General features: G+C 41.3%; 1 protein-coding gene across 6 annotated transcripts in view; it reads right to left on the bottom strand.

Moving 5' to 3' along the window:
• Positions 1-15,300, bottom strand: part of KIAA0753 (KIAA0753 ortholog) — a 49,274-nt gene that overhangs the window by 16,778 nt on the left and 17,196 nt on the right. For 5 of the 6 annotated variants that reach the window (XM_075904894.2, XM_075904897.2, XM_075904895.2 and 2 more), the window contains exons 10-15: positions 11,855-11,971; positions 3,342-3,431; positions 3,105-3,192; positions 2,599-2,682; positions 1,466-1,636; positions 243-324 (exon numbers count right to left, since the gene is read on the bottom strand). In XM_075904894.2, coding sequence (XP_075761009.2) covers positions 243-324; positions 1,466-1,636; positions 2,599-2,682; positions 3,105-3,192; positions 3,342-3,431; positions 11,855-11,971 — 632 coding nt within the window. Of the gene's footprint in view, positions 1-242; positions 388-1,465; positions 1,637-2,598; positions 2,683-3,104; positions 3,193-3,341; positions 3,432-11,854; positions 11,972-15,300 lie in introns of those variants that run through there. The other variant, XM_075904899.2, reaches the window with a different exon arrangement.

Genomic DNA, 15,300 nt, shown 5'->3' with positions numbered 1-15,300 from the left:
CCATTCAAATCGAGCCAATTGTAGCATTGATACTTCAGCTTACAAGCTTCTCAGTGAGCCTCTCCCTGCTTCCAGATATTAACTTTTAAAGCAAAAGTTTGTAAACATTCCTTTTGAAATAATGTTTGCAACATACTTAAGTCCAAATGGGTGCTATTTGATTAATATTATCAAATCTAATCTATTAATTTTGGTTACAAACTGGAGGGGAAAAAAAGATGCATTAAAAAAGCAACACATACCCTTTTTCTCTTCCTGTGCCCAGAACTCTGCATCAGCATAGACAATCCGATTAAATCTCCTGCGAACCTCTTCTTGATATCTCTTTTAAAAATGTACAAAATTAATCATCGGATATTTAATCAGTTCAAATGTACTGACGTTAACCTGACAGAGAAGCAAACAATGTCCCATTTTGATCGTGATATTACTCTCTCAAATACAACAGTGACAGAATTAAAAATCTTTATACAAATATCTTGACTAAAGTGAAAATAGTACATCTCAAAGAGCATACAGCCAGTATGGCAGACTGATTGCAGTTTGTACATTGCATGGCTCAGATCCTACACACATTTATGCACACGCTTAACTTCAATGCCATTAATAGTCCCACTGAAATCAATGGGATTACTCATAGCAATATATTTAAGCAAGTTGAAAAGTCTTTGCAGGATGAGGGCCTATGGCCAGTCTGTAGGTCCCCTCATCTTTAGTTGTAACGTAGCTGTACTTTTAATGTAGCTATTTTTACAGATATTTTTCTCTCGCTGCTTTGTGTAGCTTCTAGTTCCAGTCTTGTTTCCACTGTCTTGCTATATGAAACGGACCATAACTTGGAAATATAACAATTAAGCTTACACACTATGTTACATCTTGCAATCTCCTTACTCTCACTAATAAGCACTTACTCAGAACAGTGGTTCCATTGACTTCAACAAGTCATCTCATTCTGAAGGCGACACTTGAAGAAACCGTAACACCATTCTTGAACTTTCTCTTATGTTGTTAGATGGCCCCTATATCTGTAGTATCTGACACCTCACAATTATTCAAGTATTATCATCTTCATTGTACAGATAAGAAATTGAGGCACCAACACACAGGACGTAAGATGGATCAGGAAACCCACATCTTCTAATTTCAAAGCTAACCCCCTAATCACTGGATATCCTTTCCTTACTCTTATTCCTTGAGCACTAGTCCAATACTGACTTAGAAGGAAATAGTCACATACAGAATCAGCAGTTCAACACTTTGGCGCATGTCGCACTAAATTGAAAAGAGAGAGTGCCCTCATTGACACCAGTACTCCTACTCCTCGGGAGGAGTAAGGGAAGTTTACGGGAGAGTTTCTCCCGTCAACCTCCTGCTGTGGGGATGACGCCAATTAACATAGCTGGAGTTGCGCATCTTAATTTGAATTTATCCCCTAGTATAGATCTGCCCTTAGACACATGCTTACTTCAATTTCTTCCATTCTTTGCAGCATTGTCTCCAGACTAGGACTGTCATGCATGCCTATAGCCATAGCTTGCATCTTCTTGTGTTGTTCCATATTCCAGAGTTCCTGAGCCGTATCTTCCAAAAGATCATCCAATAACTTCTCACTCAGTATATCGGCATTAGATGCAGCCTACAGATACAAAAAATCCACAATAAACACCATATATATACACATGTATATACCTTGGAAACTGGTTCAAATGTATTGCTTATTAAAATTTCCAAAAGCAGTTATTAGTTTTACTAAATGGCCTGACATTTCTGTCTATTGTTTCCTTTAATGCAAATCTAAATACTTTCTTAATACTTTTCTTTCATACAACAGTAAAACAAGCTAGTAACATTAATCAGCATGTACAGGACACTATATCTAAAAAGTCCTCACTTAAGCCATCTGGAGTTGAGGGAGCTCAGCATGCTGAAAGATAGAGCTTCACATTTAGGACAGTTGGATACCGTCATTCCCCAAATTCAGGGATCCCAAAGGAATCCATAGAACTAGAACTAAAATTTAATCATGCAAACACTTACAGACATGTTTAACTTTATTCACATAAATATTCCCATGGAATTACTCAGGAATATCAGGTTAAACAAGTGTGTGTGTGTGGGTTTACAGCCAAGAAAATACCAATTACATCTTCTTAGCTTGGCCGTTTAAATGGATAACTATGCCCTAACAGCACTAGTTTCCTAGCTATACCTTTCTTTATCTCAATTTTTTTTCTAGCCTGTCCTCAAACTGTGAAATATTTTGGATCAAATACTAAAAAGAGAGAGCAGATTAGCCTACATACATATTGGTCTTATAGAATATATTTGCTCATTCAAAAATATTTACTAATATCTTTTTTATTCATGTTTAATGAATTCACATTATATTTAAAATGATAGCTCTTCAACAGACAAAAACATTGGTATTATCAACATCCTAATCAAAGAGAAATAAAGTCATTCTATTTAGTTTCCACTGGCATAAGCTACAGTTTAGGAAATCAAATCTACTGTTCTATTCTTTTCATGTCATATACAAGAGAAAACATCACCATGCATTTGAACAACTTTACTTCATTACATCCAAACAGAACATACTTTCTGAGCAGCGTGGGATGACACTTTGTTTATAAATGAAGAATCCTTCAAACGAGTGTTTGTTTCTAAAGAAAGATTGACCTTCTAAAGAAAAAGAAATATGTTAATGTATAAAATATTTTTATATTGTATTAACCACATATGCATTCTTTTATTAAGGAAAGCTATCACATGAATTCCTAATATACGCTGATCAACACCAGTAATATTAAACACAGAATGCTTAGGATTATTCAAAACCATGTTCCAGTTTATCTGCTTGGCTACAAGATAACAGGAAAAACATTAATTTACTGCAGATGCGGCAAATTTATTCCAACAGGTAAGAACCATAATAAGAAGGAAATACTCCGCAAATGAATGCCTAAAATTGGATTGGGTAAACAATTTTGGACACGTTTTTCACTAATCAAATTAATGTGACCTGCCATTTGCTTTCCCCATTACACATGTTTTAAAAATTTAAGAGATTCTTCAAATGTCAGCACAGGCTTTGATTGTACTACCTGTGCTTTGTCCAGGAGAGGTTCCAAACGCTCTCGAACTGATTTCTCCACCTTGTCTGCCAGCTGTGTAGGAGAAGCACCTTCTGACCTATTTAAACAAAAACAAAACAGTGAGGATGCATTTTAGTGAAAATCTGATGTGACAAAAGAACATAAAACCACAAAGAAAACAGGCCATATGAGAGATCTGCTATCAAATTTGCTTCTGTGCATCACACATTTAAATTAGATAATTACCTTAATTTTTGTATTTTCTCCATTTCTTCTCTACTGAGTTCCATAAGTTCCTTTGTTCTCCTGGACGTTTCTGCATCAAGCCAAGCTAGTCTTCAGAAATGAAATGGCAAGATGGAGAAGTTAAGAAAATAAAATGCATGTTTGCATAGACTATGTAAGGAAATGGTGTAAACTAAAGGTAAATGAAAGCCTCTACAAAGATTAAACAATGAGAAGTTCAATATGTTAAGTTTAAGGTAAGGAAAATCTTCATTCTGTCTCACAAAACACCTTTACATAACCTTTGTTTCAGAGGCAGAATTCTCTAGTGGATATGTAGTGCCAACAGACAGAACTAAACTTCTGGAGCTTAGTGCATGAGTCTCTACCACTTAAGCTAAAAGCCAGCTGGCTCTCATCTCAGCTAAGTCTGTAGAGCACACTCATTCTTTCTTCCTGTAAGTGATCTGGGCACCACATTTCAAGAAAGATGTGGAGAAACTGGAGAGGAGAAGAGCAACAAAAATGATTAAAGAACTAGAATACATGACCTTTGAGGGAAGACCTAAAGAACTGTGTGTGTTTAGTTTGGAAGAGAAGACTGAGAGGGGACATGATAGCAGTTTTCAAGTACCTCAAAGGGTGTTACAAGGAGAAGGGGGAAAAATGTTCTCCCTGACCTCTAATGATAGGACAAGAAGCAATGGGCCTAAATTGAAGCAAGGGAGGTTTAGATTGGACAACTTTCTAATTGTCAGGGTGGTTAAACACTGGAATACATTCCCTAGGGAGGTTGTGGAATCTCCATTACCTGAGATATTTAAGAGCAGGTTAGATAGGCATCTATCAGGGATGATCTAGATGGTGCTTAGTCCTGCTGTGAGGGCAGGGGACTGGACTTGATAATCTCTTAAGATCACATCCAATTCTAGTATTCTATGATTCTAAGTGCCAATACATGGGACAGTGACAGAAGGTTTGTGGGTTACAGATACAACAGAATTGTGGAAGTTGAAAAATGATGGGCCTCCTTGAATCCCTAGAATTCTTCACCTTTCCTAACACTCCTTTCATTAAATATCATAGTAGGCATAGTACAGAAGATTGTGACACATCTAGCACCAATTAGGCATGTTAAGAACAGATTAGAAAATGTAATTCTTAGGCCAAGATTTTCAAAACAGACAAATGATTCTGCATGCCTAAACTGGTGAGTGCCAAATCTGAGCACTCTTAAAAGCAGCTCTAATGTCAGAAAATGCTAAATACTTGCCCCTTGAAAATCCTTTAAAGGTATCTCAAATCAGGCAACCCCCAAAAAAATCATTTGGCACATTTGAAAATCTTGCCCTTAATTTCCTTATTGTAGAGGGTACTAAATTAATATATTCAGGATTCCTCTTAACCTACCCTGGTATGTTACTGCAAAACCCAGTCTGGATTTTTTCCATATCTATTTAAAGCTAAAAGATGTTTACTGGTGTGTTTGCAAGCTGCAATCTCTGTATGCTAAACAGACCTTGTTTAACACTGTGTAATGTTGGCTTGTGACTAGGGATGTAAGAGTGTAACTCTGTAAATGGGTAACCAGTAAGGACAAGCTTACACATGAGTTTATCATTTACCCACCGGGAGCAGGGTGGCAGGTAGGAGCCAGCTGCTGCTCCACACTGCTGCCACTGATATAGAGGTAGCAGCATGGAGTAGCAGCTGGTTACATGGTTAGCATATTACACTCATTTTAACATCCCTAGTTGTGAATGGATTATATTAAACACACCTTTGGCCCACATTATTCCACCTAACACAACATTTCTGACAATTCAGTGTTGGGTCTAAATGGTTAATACATGCTCTAAAACAGGCATTTTGGAAAACAAGTTAGTTTAAGGTAAATATGAAAAGCAAACTATTAATATTTTAGCTTTAAAAAAAAATTAACCCATCTTTTAAAGTTATTGTTTAATAATTTTTTAACAAATGCTCTCTTTTTTTTCGAGGTTTGCAGTTAGTGAGAGTCAGGGTTCCCTGTAAGGTACGCGCCTGCACGGGCGTACACCAAGAATTTCATTCCCACCCACCCCCTCAGCAGACCCACGGCTGCGTGGCAGATGACTGCCCACACCAGGAGCAGCTGGGTAGCCACCACACAGCATGAGTGGCTGCTGTCAGAGCTGGAGTTTGGGCCACAGTACTAAAAATAGCTCCGTGGCCCGGCTCCAGACCCAGCACACATGGCGGCTGGGGCTGTGACTGCGTAGCAGCTGCTGGAGCTGGGATCACAGTACTAAAAATAGCACCGTGGCCTTGGCTCAAGTTTTCACTCAGGGCAGCTGCCCACCTTGCAGCCCACCTGACAGGTGCAGGTGTCAGGACAGCAGAAGGGAAAGGAAGGGGCAGGAGGATAACTAAGGGGAAGATGAGTGAGGAGAGGAAGGGGCTTGTGATGAGGGGAGACAAGGGGGCCAGGGCAGGAGAAGAAAGGGAAAGGCACCAAGGCGCACGGTGGAGGAAAGACAAAAGCCAGGGTGCCAAGAGGAGACAATGAAGGGAAAGGTCAGGAGGAGCAGGGGTGGAGGTAATGGGAAAGTGTCAGTGAGGGTAGGAGAGTGGAGGGGACAAGGTGATGCGAGGAGAGGGGAGGGGCAATGAGGGCAAGAAGGAGGAAGAGGAGTGGGTGCTGGGAGAAGAGGGGTTGGAAGGAGGGGTGAGCATGAGGAAGGAAGGGGTTAGAACAAGTCATATATGAGGGCGCAGAGGGGCGTGAGGAGAACTCAGGCAGAGGGTGGTGAGATGGTGGGCACCAAAGAGGAAGAGGGCAAGGGGGGAAAGTGTTAGGAGGGCGCAAGGAGGGAAGGGGGAAGCATCAGGAGGGTGCAAGGGGTAAAGGAAGGTGCAGGTGCCAGGGGATTGTGGGGGTAAAGAAGAAGGGCAGACATGGGGAGGTGAGTGGAGGGGAGGGGAAGGAAGGGCATCAGAGGGCAGAGAAGAGAGGCAGGGTGGGTGGGGAGAAGGAGGTGTTAGGAGAGGGAATGGGGAGTTAGAGAAGGGGTGGGCAAGGGAGGAAGGGCAGGTGCAAAGGTCAGAGAGGATGGGGAGGGCTGAGGGGAGTGAGAAGGGCAGGAACTAGGACAACAGAGAAGGTGGGAGAGGGGAGCACCAGCAGGCACCAGGGGAGCAAATGGGACGAGGAGGATGGGAGACATGGCAACAGAGGGGAAAAGGGAGAGGTTTATAATTGGGTGCCACAGTGGCACATATCCAAACAAGCGCACACAACCTCCATGTTGGTGCACAAGACAAAACTCCCTCCTCTCATGGATGAAAAATCTTAGAGGGAACACTGGTGTGAGTAGTAATAATTTTGAAAATTTAATGAAAAGATATACAGTGAAATCTTTGTTATCTGGCACTTTGTTAACCGGCAATGTGGCACTGCTGGCTAATCTTATCAGCAGGTGCTTCCTCCTCTTCAGCCTGCCTTGAACTACCTAACCCTTTGCCTGAGTATCCAGCACCTTCAATTAACCGGCAATCAGCATTCCCCGGGAGAGCCAATAACAAAGCTTTCGCTGTTTTTAAGAAGAAAAAAAAAAACAAAGTAAAATGTTTGAAACTTACGTTGTTACAGCAGATATTTACTGAAATAACATCTTTGATAATCCTCTTATTAACAAAATGCTAGTTTAATTCAGTGCTGCTCCTGCACTATGAATTTTATTTCAAAACACCAGAACCAAGGGCTGCAACACCAAACTCTGTGAGGTTGTTTTGTGGTTTTGCAATGTTTCTCCTCCCCATTGTGTTGTTTTTTGAAGCATTTTTGTTGTTGTTGTTGTTTTAGCAGTTTTCTGGTGATGGTATTATGTATTTTAGCAATTTTTTCCCCCTGTTTTGTTTTTGATGTCAATGTTTTTGTTGTTATTCTCTGCATGTAAGATAGTGCTGTGTTAATGTTAGCTTCATAGAGCTGGAAGAGACCTCAGGAGGTCATCAAGTCTAGCCCCTGCCCAAGGCAGGAGCAATCCCAACTAAATCAACCCAGCCAGGGTTTTGTCAAGCTGAGGCTTAAAAACCTCTAGGGATGGAGATTCCACCACCTCCCTCGGTAACCTATTCCAGTGCTTCACCACTCTCCTAGTGAAATACTTTTTCCTAATATCCAACCTAGACCTCCCCCACTGTAACTTGAGACCAATTGCTCCTTGTTCTGCCATCCATCACTAATGTGAACAGCCTTTCTCTATCCTCTTCGGAACCCCCCTTCAGGAAGTTGAAGGCTGCTATCAAATCCCCCCTAACTCTTCTCTTCTGCAGACTAAACAAACCCAAATTCCTCAGTCTCTCCTCACAGGTCATGCGCTCCAGCCCCTTAATCATTTTGGTCGCCCTCCGCTGGGCCCTCTCCAATGTGTCCACATCCTTTCTATAGTGGGGGGGAGGGAGGGGGCGGGCGGAACTGGACACAATATTCCAGATGTGGCCTCACTAGAGCCAAATAAAGGGGAATAATCACTTCTCTGGATCTGCTGGCAATGCTCCTCCTAATGCACCCTAATATGGCATTAGTCTTCTTGGCTACAAGGGCACACTGTTGACTCATATTCAGCTTCTCATCCACTGTAATCCCCAGGTCCTTTTCTGCTGAACTGCTACTTAGCCATTCAGTCCCCAGCCTGTAATAATGCTTGGGATTCTTCCGTCCCAAGTGCAGGACTCTATACTTGTCCTTGTTGAATCTCATCAGATTTCTTTTGGACCAATCCTCTAATCTGTCCAGCTCACTCTGGACCCTATCCCTGCCCTCTAGCATATCTACCTCTCCCCCTAGCTTAGTGTCATCTGCAAACTTGCTGAAGGTGCAATCCATCCCCTCATCCAGGTCATTAATCAAGATGTTGAACAAAACTGGTCCAGGTTAGACTCCCAGGATGGGTTAAGTTTCCCCAATGAAGTTTCCCCAATGAATGGCATTCTTATTCAGGTTTGTTGCCCTCACAAATATTACTAGTAAAACAGATGAAGAACATCTGTCAACATCCCTATGAATTTTGACAACCCATGTATGTTTTGCAAATGTCTCAGGAATGCAAAAGGGGCTCCAAACAACATATTTTTCTTGCTTCTTCTTAAAGAAGGCAACAAACCTGAATAAGAATGCCATTAGGGCTAAAGTCTTCCTCCTCCCCGAGCAAGCTTAACCACTAGTGGATACAATTTTCATGATGTGTGTAAATGTACAGCTTTAATTGTGTAAATGGCAACAAAGGGGTTTTTTTGCCATGCTTACTCATTGTAGGCCTACAGCCAAAGAAGAGATGGTTTGTTTCTAAACATTTACAAACCTGTAACAGCAGTAGCTTTAAGTTTTCTTTTAGTTACAAATGAAGTGAGTTATAAATTCTTAAGCTTTGTTAATAGCTGAAAGCTCTAATTGTAATTTTTGTAATATCTGATAAAGTAAGATTTGTAAATCCCAATTTTGAGATAAGGAATTTGCAAATTTGAATTATAACCAAGCAAATTTTTCTTTTCTTTTTTTCCTCTATGCTTAAATTAAAATAAGATTTTTTTCTTTGTAACTGTGATTTTATGAACAAGTGTACAATCCTAGATGGAATTGTTTTAATAAAGATAATATTATGTTCTTATAATTAGGCCTACAAATTTACTCTGTGAACTCAACTGTAAAAATTGTGAAAGTTCATAAAATGTCACAATAATCTGTAATATAAATGTTGATAGGAAAAGGTATAAAAGAGGCAGAAGAATTAAATTAGTCCAAAGAAAAAAAGGCTTACTGAGGTAACTCATGGATTGTGTTAAGATCATGCTTGGTAAACAAGAAAATGTGGATCTGGAAATAAATGAATCAATATTGGTATATCAAATATTAGGTCTAATTGGCCAAGGAAATAATGAGTGGACAGGCTATTCAATGCACCACTCCCTTGTTGGGGAAAAGATGGAAGAACAAATTGAAGCTCCTGGAGAAAATTCGCCATTATACCCACCATTCCACCAGCTCCTGGATCATCAGATCTTGTTTGTTCTAACCCCAAGTGATGTCATGATTAGACATGATCAGACATGATCAGACAGAGAGAGGGACCCAGATGACATCACTAGCTCCAGCTGAATCCCAAAAACCAACTGGGATGATATGGAAACAGACATTAACAGCAGCAATGATGTCAGATCCAGGCCATCTTAATTACTGTCTTTTGCTTTCCGCAACAGTATAGTTATTACTATCTTTGTTATAGAATTATAGAACTGGAAGAAACCTCAGGAGGTCATCGAGTCCAGCCCCCTGCCCAAATCAGGACCACCACAACGAAACCATCCTAGCCAGGGCTTTGTCAAGCCGGGACTTAAAAACCTCTAGGGATGGAGATTCCACCACCTCCCTAGGGATCCCATTCTAGTGCTTCACCACCCTCCTAATGAAATACTTTTTCCTAATATGCAACCTAGACCTCCCACATTGTAATTTGAGACCATTGCTCCTCCTCCTGTCATATGCCACTACTGAGAACAGCCTCTCTCCATCCTCTTTGGAACCTCCCTTCAGGAAGTTGAAGGCTGCTATCAAATCCCCCCTCACTCTTCTGCAGACTAAAGAAGCCCAAATCCCTCAGCTCTCCTCGTAGGTCATGTGCTCCAGCCCCTAATTATTTTTGTTGCCCTCCGCTGGATCCTCTCCAATGCGTCCACCTCCTTTCTGCAGTGGGGGGCCCAGAATTAGATGTAATACTCTAGATATAGCCTCACTGGTGCAGAATAAAGTGGAATAATCACTTCTCTAGATCTGCTGGAAATGCTCCTCCTAATGCACCCTAATATGCCATTAGCCTTCTTGGCTACCAGGGCAAACTGTTGACTCATATCTAGCTTCTCATCCACTGTAATCCCTAGGTCCTTTTCTGCAGAACTGCTGCTTAGCCAGTTGGTCCCCAGCCTGTAACAGTGCTTGGGATTCTTCCATTCCAACTGCAGGACTCTGCACTGTCCTTGTTGAACCTCATCAGATTTCTTTTGGCCCAATCCTCCAATTTATCTAGATCACTCTGGACCCAATCTCTACCCTCCATCTATCTACCTCTTGCTGAGGGTGCAATCCATTCCCTCATCTAAGTCATTAATAAAGATGATGAACAAAACCGGCCCTAGAATCAAACCTGGGGGCATTGCGCTTGAAACCAACTGCCAACCTGACATCAAGCCATTGATCACTACCCAGTCTCTTATTATCTAAGGGTATGTCTACACTACCCCGCTAGTTCGAACTAGCGGGGTAATGTATGCATACCGCACTTGCTAATGAAGCCCGGGATTTGAATTTCCCGGGCTTCATTAGCATAAGCGGGGAGCCGCCATTTTTAAATCCCCGCTGCTTCGAACCCCGTGTAGCGCGGCTACACGGGGCTCGAACTAGGTAGTTCGGACTAGGGTCCTATTCCGAACTACCGGTACTCCTCGTGAAACGAGGTGTACCGGTAGTTCGGAATAGGCACCCTAGTCCGAACTACCTAGTTCGAGCCCCGTGTAGCCGCGCTACACGGGGTTCGAAGCAGCGGGGATTTAAAAATGGCGGCTCCCCGCTTATGCTAATGAAGCCCGGGAAATTCAAATCCCGGGCTTCATTAGCAAGTGCGGTATGCATACATTACCCCGCTAGTTCGAACTAGCGGGGTAGTGTAGACATACCCTAAGAGACTGTCAAACAAGGAGGCTCTTTTCCTTCTAAAACCCTCTCCAGCTACAAGTAAAGGGAAGAAGAGATGCTATTAAAATGAAAATCTTACTTACTATTTTATATTTCAAATACTTTAAATATTTTTCCTTCTTTTCTTTATCTTTAAAGAAAGACAAAGATGAGTAATGGTGTTTGTACCATGATGCTAAGCAGGCTGAGGTATCTGTATGCCAAATTCTGGACCTTATCTTATACTGTTTCATGTTGAACAATGACTGAGTTAACAGTTTTGGTCATAGATTCCATCTAACACAAACACTGTCTATTTTGTAACCCTGTACTCAGCCAAAGAGGGCCTAGCGCTGATTACAGAGCAGTCTTCAGAGTGGGACAACTATGGAAGCATTTTGTAGGAATTACCAAGTTCCCTCTATCCTGCAGAGAGGAGGAGGAGAAAAATGAATAATCTGCTGACAGCCAGGTGAGGCTCAAAGGAGAGAGAAGGGGAGTTTAAGAGCTTTTATCAGCAATCAATCAGATGGGGAGTAAGGTGCAAGCCAGATTCCCTCCTGAGGTAGAAGGGGGAAGAGAGCAGAGAGACCCCTCCCATTTCCTCACAAGAAGAAGACTTCATGGCTCCATAGAAAAGCTTAAAAAAGTGGTGTGGTATAGCCCTTCATATGAAGAAGTGCCCTTAATTCAGTTTTTGCCTGACTAAAGAGTGTTAACGGTTTTACCTTCAAAATGTAATCAGTTCTTTAAAGTGAAAAGAAAATATTTATTTAGAAAAATAATATATTATTGTTTGCATTTCTGGATAGCGATATAGGCCTACCTGAGAGCTTCTTTTTCAATGGCTCCTAATCTTCCTTCTTCACTTCTTTCTTTCTGCAAAGCTGACTGTTCTCTGCTTGAAGCTTTGGGACTAGCATTCACGTATCCCCAAGGAGCACTGTGAATTAGGAAAAAAATTATATTACTGAAATCCCTTTCCCACTTTCCTAATGAAAAAATGACTGTTCACAGCAGGCAAAATTACTATACTAAAAACTGATTCAGGCCTTAGTCCTGCAAGAACTTACACAATTTCAATTTATTCATATCAGTTACTCCACTGACATTAAAAGAGGCAGGCATGCTCTTAAACACAAGCATGTGTAAAAGCTTTTGAAGGACCGGGACCGGAGTCTAAAAATATGGACATTAACACAGGAAGCCTGGTAAATCATGAAAAGCTGTGAATTTCCTCCCTTTTGTCAACACAGGGTCTGTAATGGTACTCCATGAAAAAACAGAGTTACACATACATGAAACTCACAGCAGGATTAGGGCACCAGTTACTGTAATGAGTTGTAGCTATTACTGGTTTACAGGAGTCTAGCAAACATTTTTAAATAGTGGTGAAGGGAAATAAATTTAAAGAAACACATTTAAGTTGTAACAGAACTTGCCCTACTATCTTAGGATCTACTTTACAAAAGCTAATTTCATATACTTTGTTATAAATTATTTGAAGTTTAATTCAGAATTAATATCAATTTAAAATATAATGACTAATTAAAAATGTATTTAAAATGTTCTCTATACCAAATCAATTATTCAAGCATTTCTTCCTCGACCTTGCAATGAATTAACAAACATTGCTTGTGAATCCATAACATGTAAGAACATAAATGTCAAAACGATGGTCCACCGAGCCCACTACCCTGTCTTCTGATAATTCCATGCCAGATGCTCCAGAGAGAAAGACAGAAAAGGGCTGTTTTTGAATGATTCATCCTGTTATCCAGTCCCTGCTCCTGGCAGTCAGGTTAAGGGACACCCAGAGCATGGGGCTGCATCCTTGATCATCCTAGCCAATAGCCATTGATGGAACTATCCTCTGTGAACTTGTCTAATTCTTTTTTGAACCCCAAGCCTTTACAATATCCGCTGCCAACGAGTTTCTCGGCCGACTGTGTGTTGTATGAAGTAGTACTTCCTTGTGTTTATTTTAACACATATTTTAAACTTGCTGCCTATTAATTACATTGGGTGGCCCCTGGTTCTTGTGTTATATGAAGGAGAAAATAACACTTTCTAATCAACTTCATTTATAATTTCACAGACCTCCATCATATCCCCCTTTACTCATCTCTTTCTAAGTTGAACAGACCCAGTCTTTTTAAATCTCTCGTACTATAGAGGTTGTTTCATACCCCAATCGCTTTTGCTGCCATTCTCTGTACTTTTTCAATTCTCATGTATCTTTTTTTGAGATAGGAAACCTGAGATTCATTCAGCGTTTAAGGTGCAATGGGTTTATATAGCAACATTCTGATATTTTCTGATTAATTATCTATCCTTTTCCTAATGATTCCTAACATTGTTACATTTTTTTAACTGTCACTATACATCGTGTAGATGTTTTCAGAGAACTATCCACAATGACCCCAAGAGCTCTTACTTGGGATTACATTTTCCAATGTTCATTACTTTGCACTTACAAACATTACATTTCATCTGTCATTTTGACATCTAGTACCCAGTTCTTTCAGATGCCTTTATAACTCTTCACCGTCAGCTTTATTAGATTTAATTACCTTGAATAATTTTATATCATCTGCAACCTGCCACCTCACCAGTTATCTTTTTTCCAGATCAGTTATGAATATGTCGAACACCATTAGTTCCAGTACAGATCTTCAGGGGACCTCACTATTTACATGTGAAAATTGACCATTTCTTCCTGCACCCTTTGTTTACTATCTTTTAATCAGTGTCAGAGGGGTAGCCATGTTAGTCTGTAACTTTAAAAGCAATGAGCAGTCCTGTGGCACCTTAGAGACTAACAAATATGTCATGAGACGAACAAATATATTCATCAGATGAGTTGGGAGTGGAATTACAGAATCCTCATTGATCCATCAGAGGAACCTTCTCTCTTATCCCACAACTACTTACTTTGTTTAAGAGCCATTGATAAGGAACCTCTTCAAAAGCTTTATGAAAGTCTAACTATACTACATCCACTGGATCAATCTTGTCCATGTTCCCTGACCCCCTTCAAAAAATTCTGGTAGCTGGGTGAGACATGATGTTCCTTTATAAAAGCTGTTTTGACTCTTCCCCACCTATGTACTTCGTAATTCTGGGGGAAAAAAAATGCACTGAAGTTAGATTTACCAACTTGTAATTGTAAGGATGGCCTTTGGTGCTTTTTTTTAAAAAAAGTGTCATTACATTAGCTATCCTCTGATACAAAGTGTGATTTAACTGATAAATTACATACCATCGTTTGTAGTTCTGCAATTTTATATTTGAGTTCCTTCAGAACTTTTGGAAGAATATCCTCTGGTCCCGGAGACTTATTATTGTTTAATCAATTAATTTCTTCCTCTACTGACATTTCAATCTGGGGCAATTCCTTAGATCTGTCACCTAAAAAGAACACCTCAGGTACAGAGATTTCTCACATCCTCTACAGTGGCGGTGGATCCTCCGGCCCACAGGCCAGATCCAGCCCACCAAACAATTTAATCCAGTCCTTGTGGGGTCCAGAAACCATGAAAAACTGTGGGGAGTCCCTGAGGTGGTTTTAAAAACTTCCTCCATCCTCTCTGCAGCGTGGGTGGATGCTTCCGATTCCTCTCCTGTACATGGGAGAGATGATCAGGAGACCTGGCTGGAGGGGAAAGCTCCATGTGCTGGAGCTTCTGAGTAAAAAAGAGCTCCAGAGTTTCTGAGCTTGCTGCCCTGCCTCCCCCCACACAAGCAGCTGCGAAGGGTTGGAGCGGTTACGGAGGGAAGGGGGACAAGGGGAGTTGTGTGTGTGTTTTTTCTTTTTTGCTTCTTACTTTTGTTCAGCCCCTGACTGATCTCTCAGTAGGTTAGTGGTCTCCAACCCAAAGAAGGTTCCCCACCCCTGCTGTACAGTGAAAACCAATAGCAAGGATTAATTTGGCTTCTTTGCAACAGTCTTGAAGGTTTCTTTTTAGCACAGGGGTGGGCAAAAGGTCCTCCATGTGCTGGATCGGGCCCATTAAGCAGGCTGATCCAGCCCACAGAGGTCCTGCTGCTCTCCCGCCTCCAGGCCAATCAGGGCCTAGGGATGGGGGAGTATGCGGTGCTTAGAGTCAACCCTGGTGGTTGACTAAGCACTGCGCGCTGGAGGGCAGGGAGTGAGAGACTTCATGCATGCCCCACCCCCAGGTCAATCAGGGTCTGGGGGGTAGGGGAAAGCACATGAAGTCTCCTCCCTCCCTGCCCCTGCCCTGTAAGGAAAGTGCAGAACTCAGAAGC

The sequence above is a fragment of the Pelodiscus sinensis genome, chromosome 21 (assembly GCF_052426305.1).
Source record: "Pelodiscus sinensis isolate ZL-2025 chromosome 21, ASM5242630v1, whole genome shotgun sequence".
NCBI classification, from domain to species: Eukaryota; Metazoa; Chordata; order Testudines; family Trionychidae; genus Pelodiscus; species Pelodiscus sinensis.
This window is presented reverse-complemented; position numbering and strand designations above follow the sequence as displayed.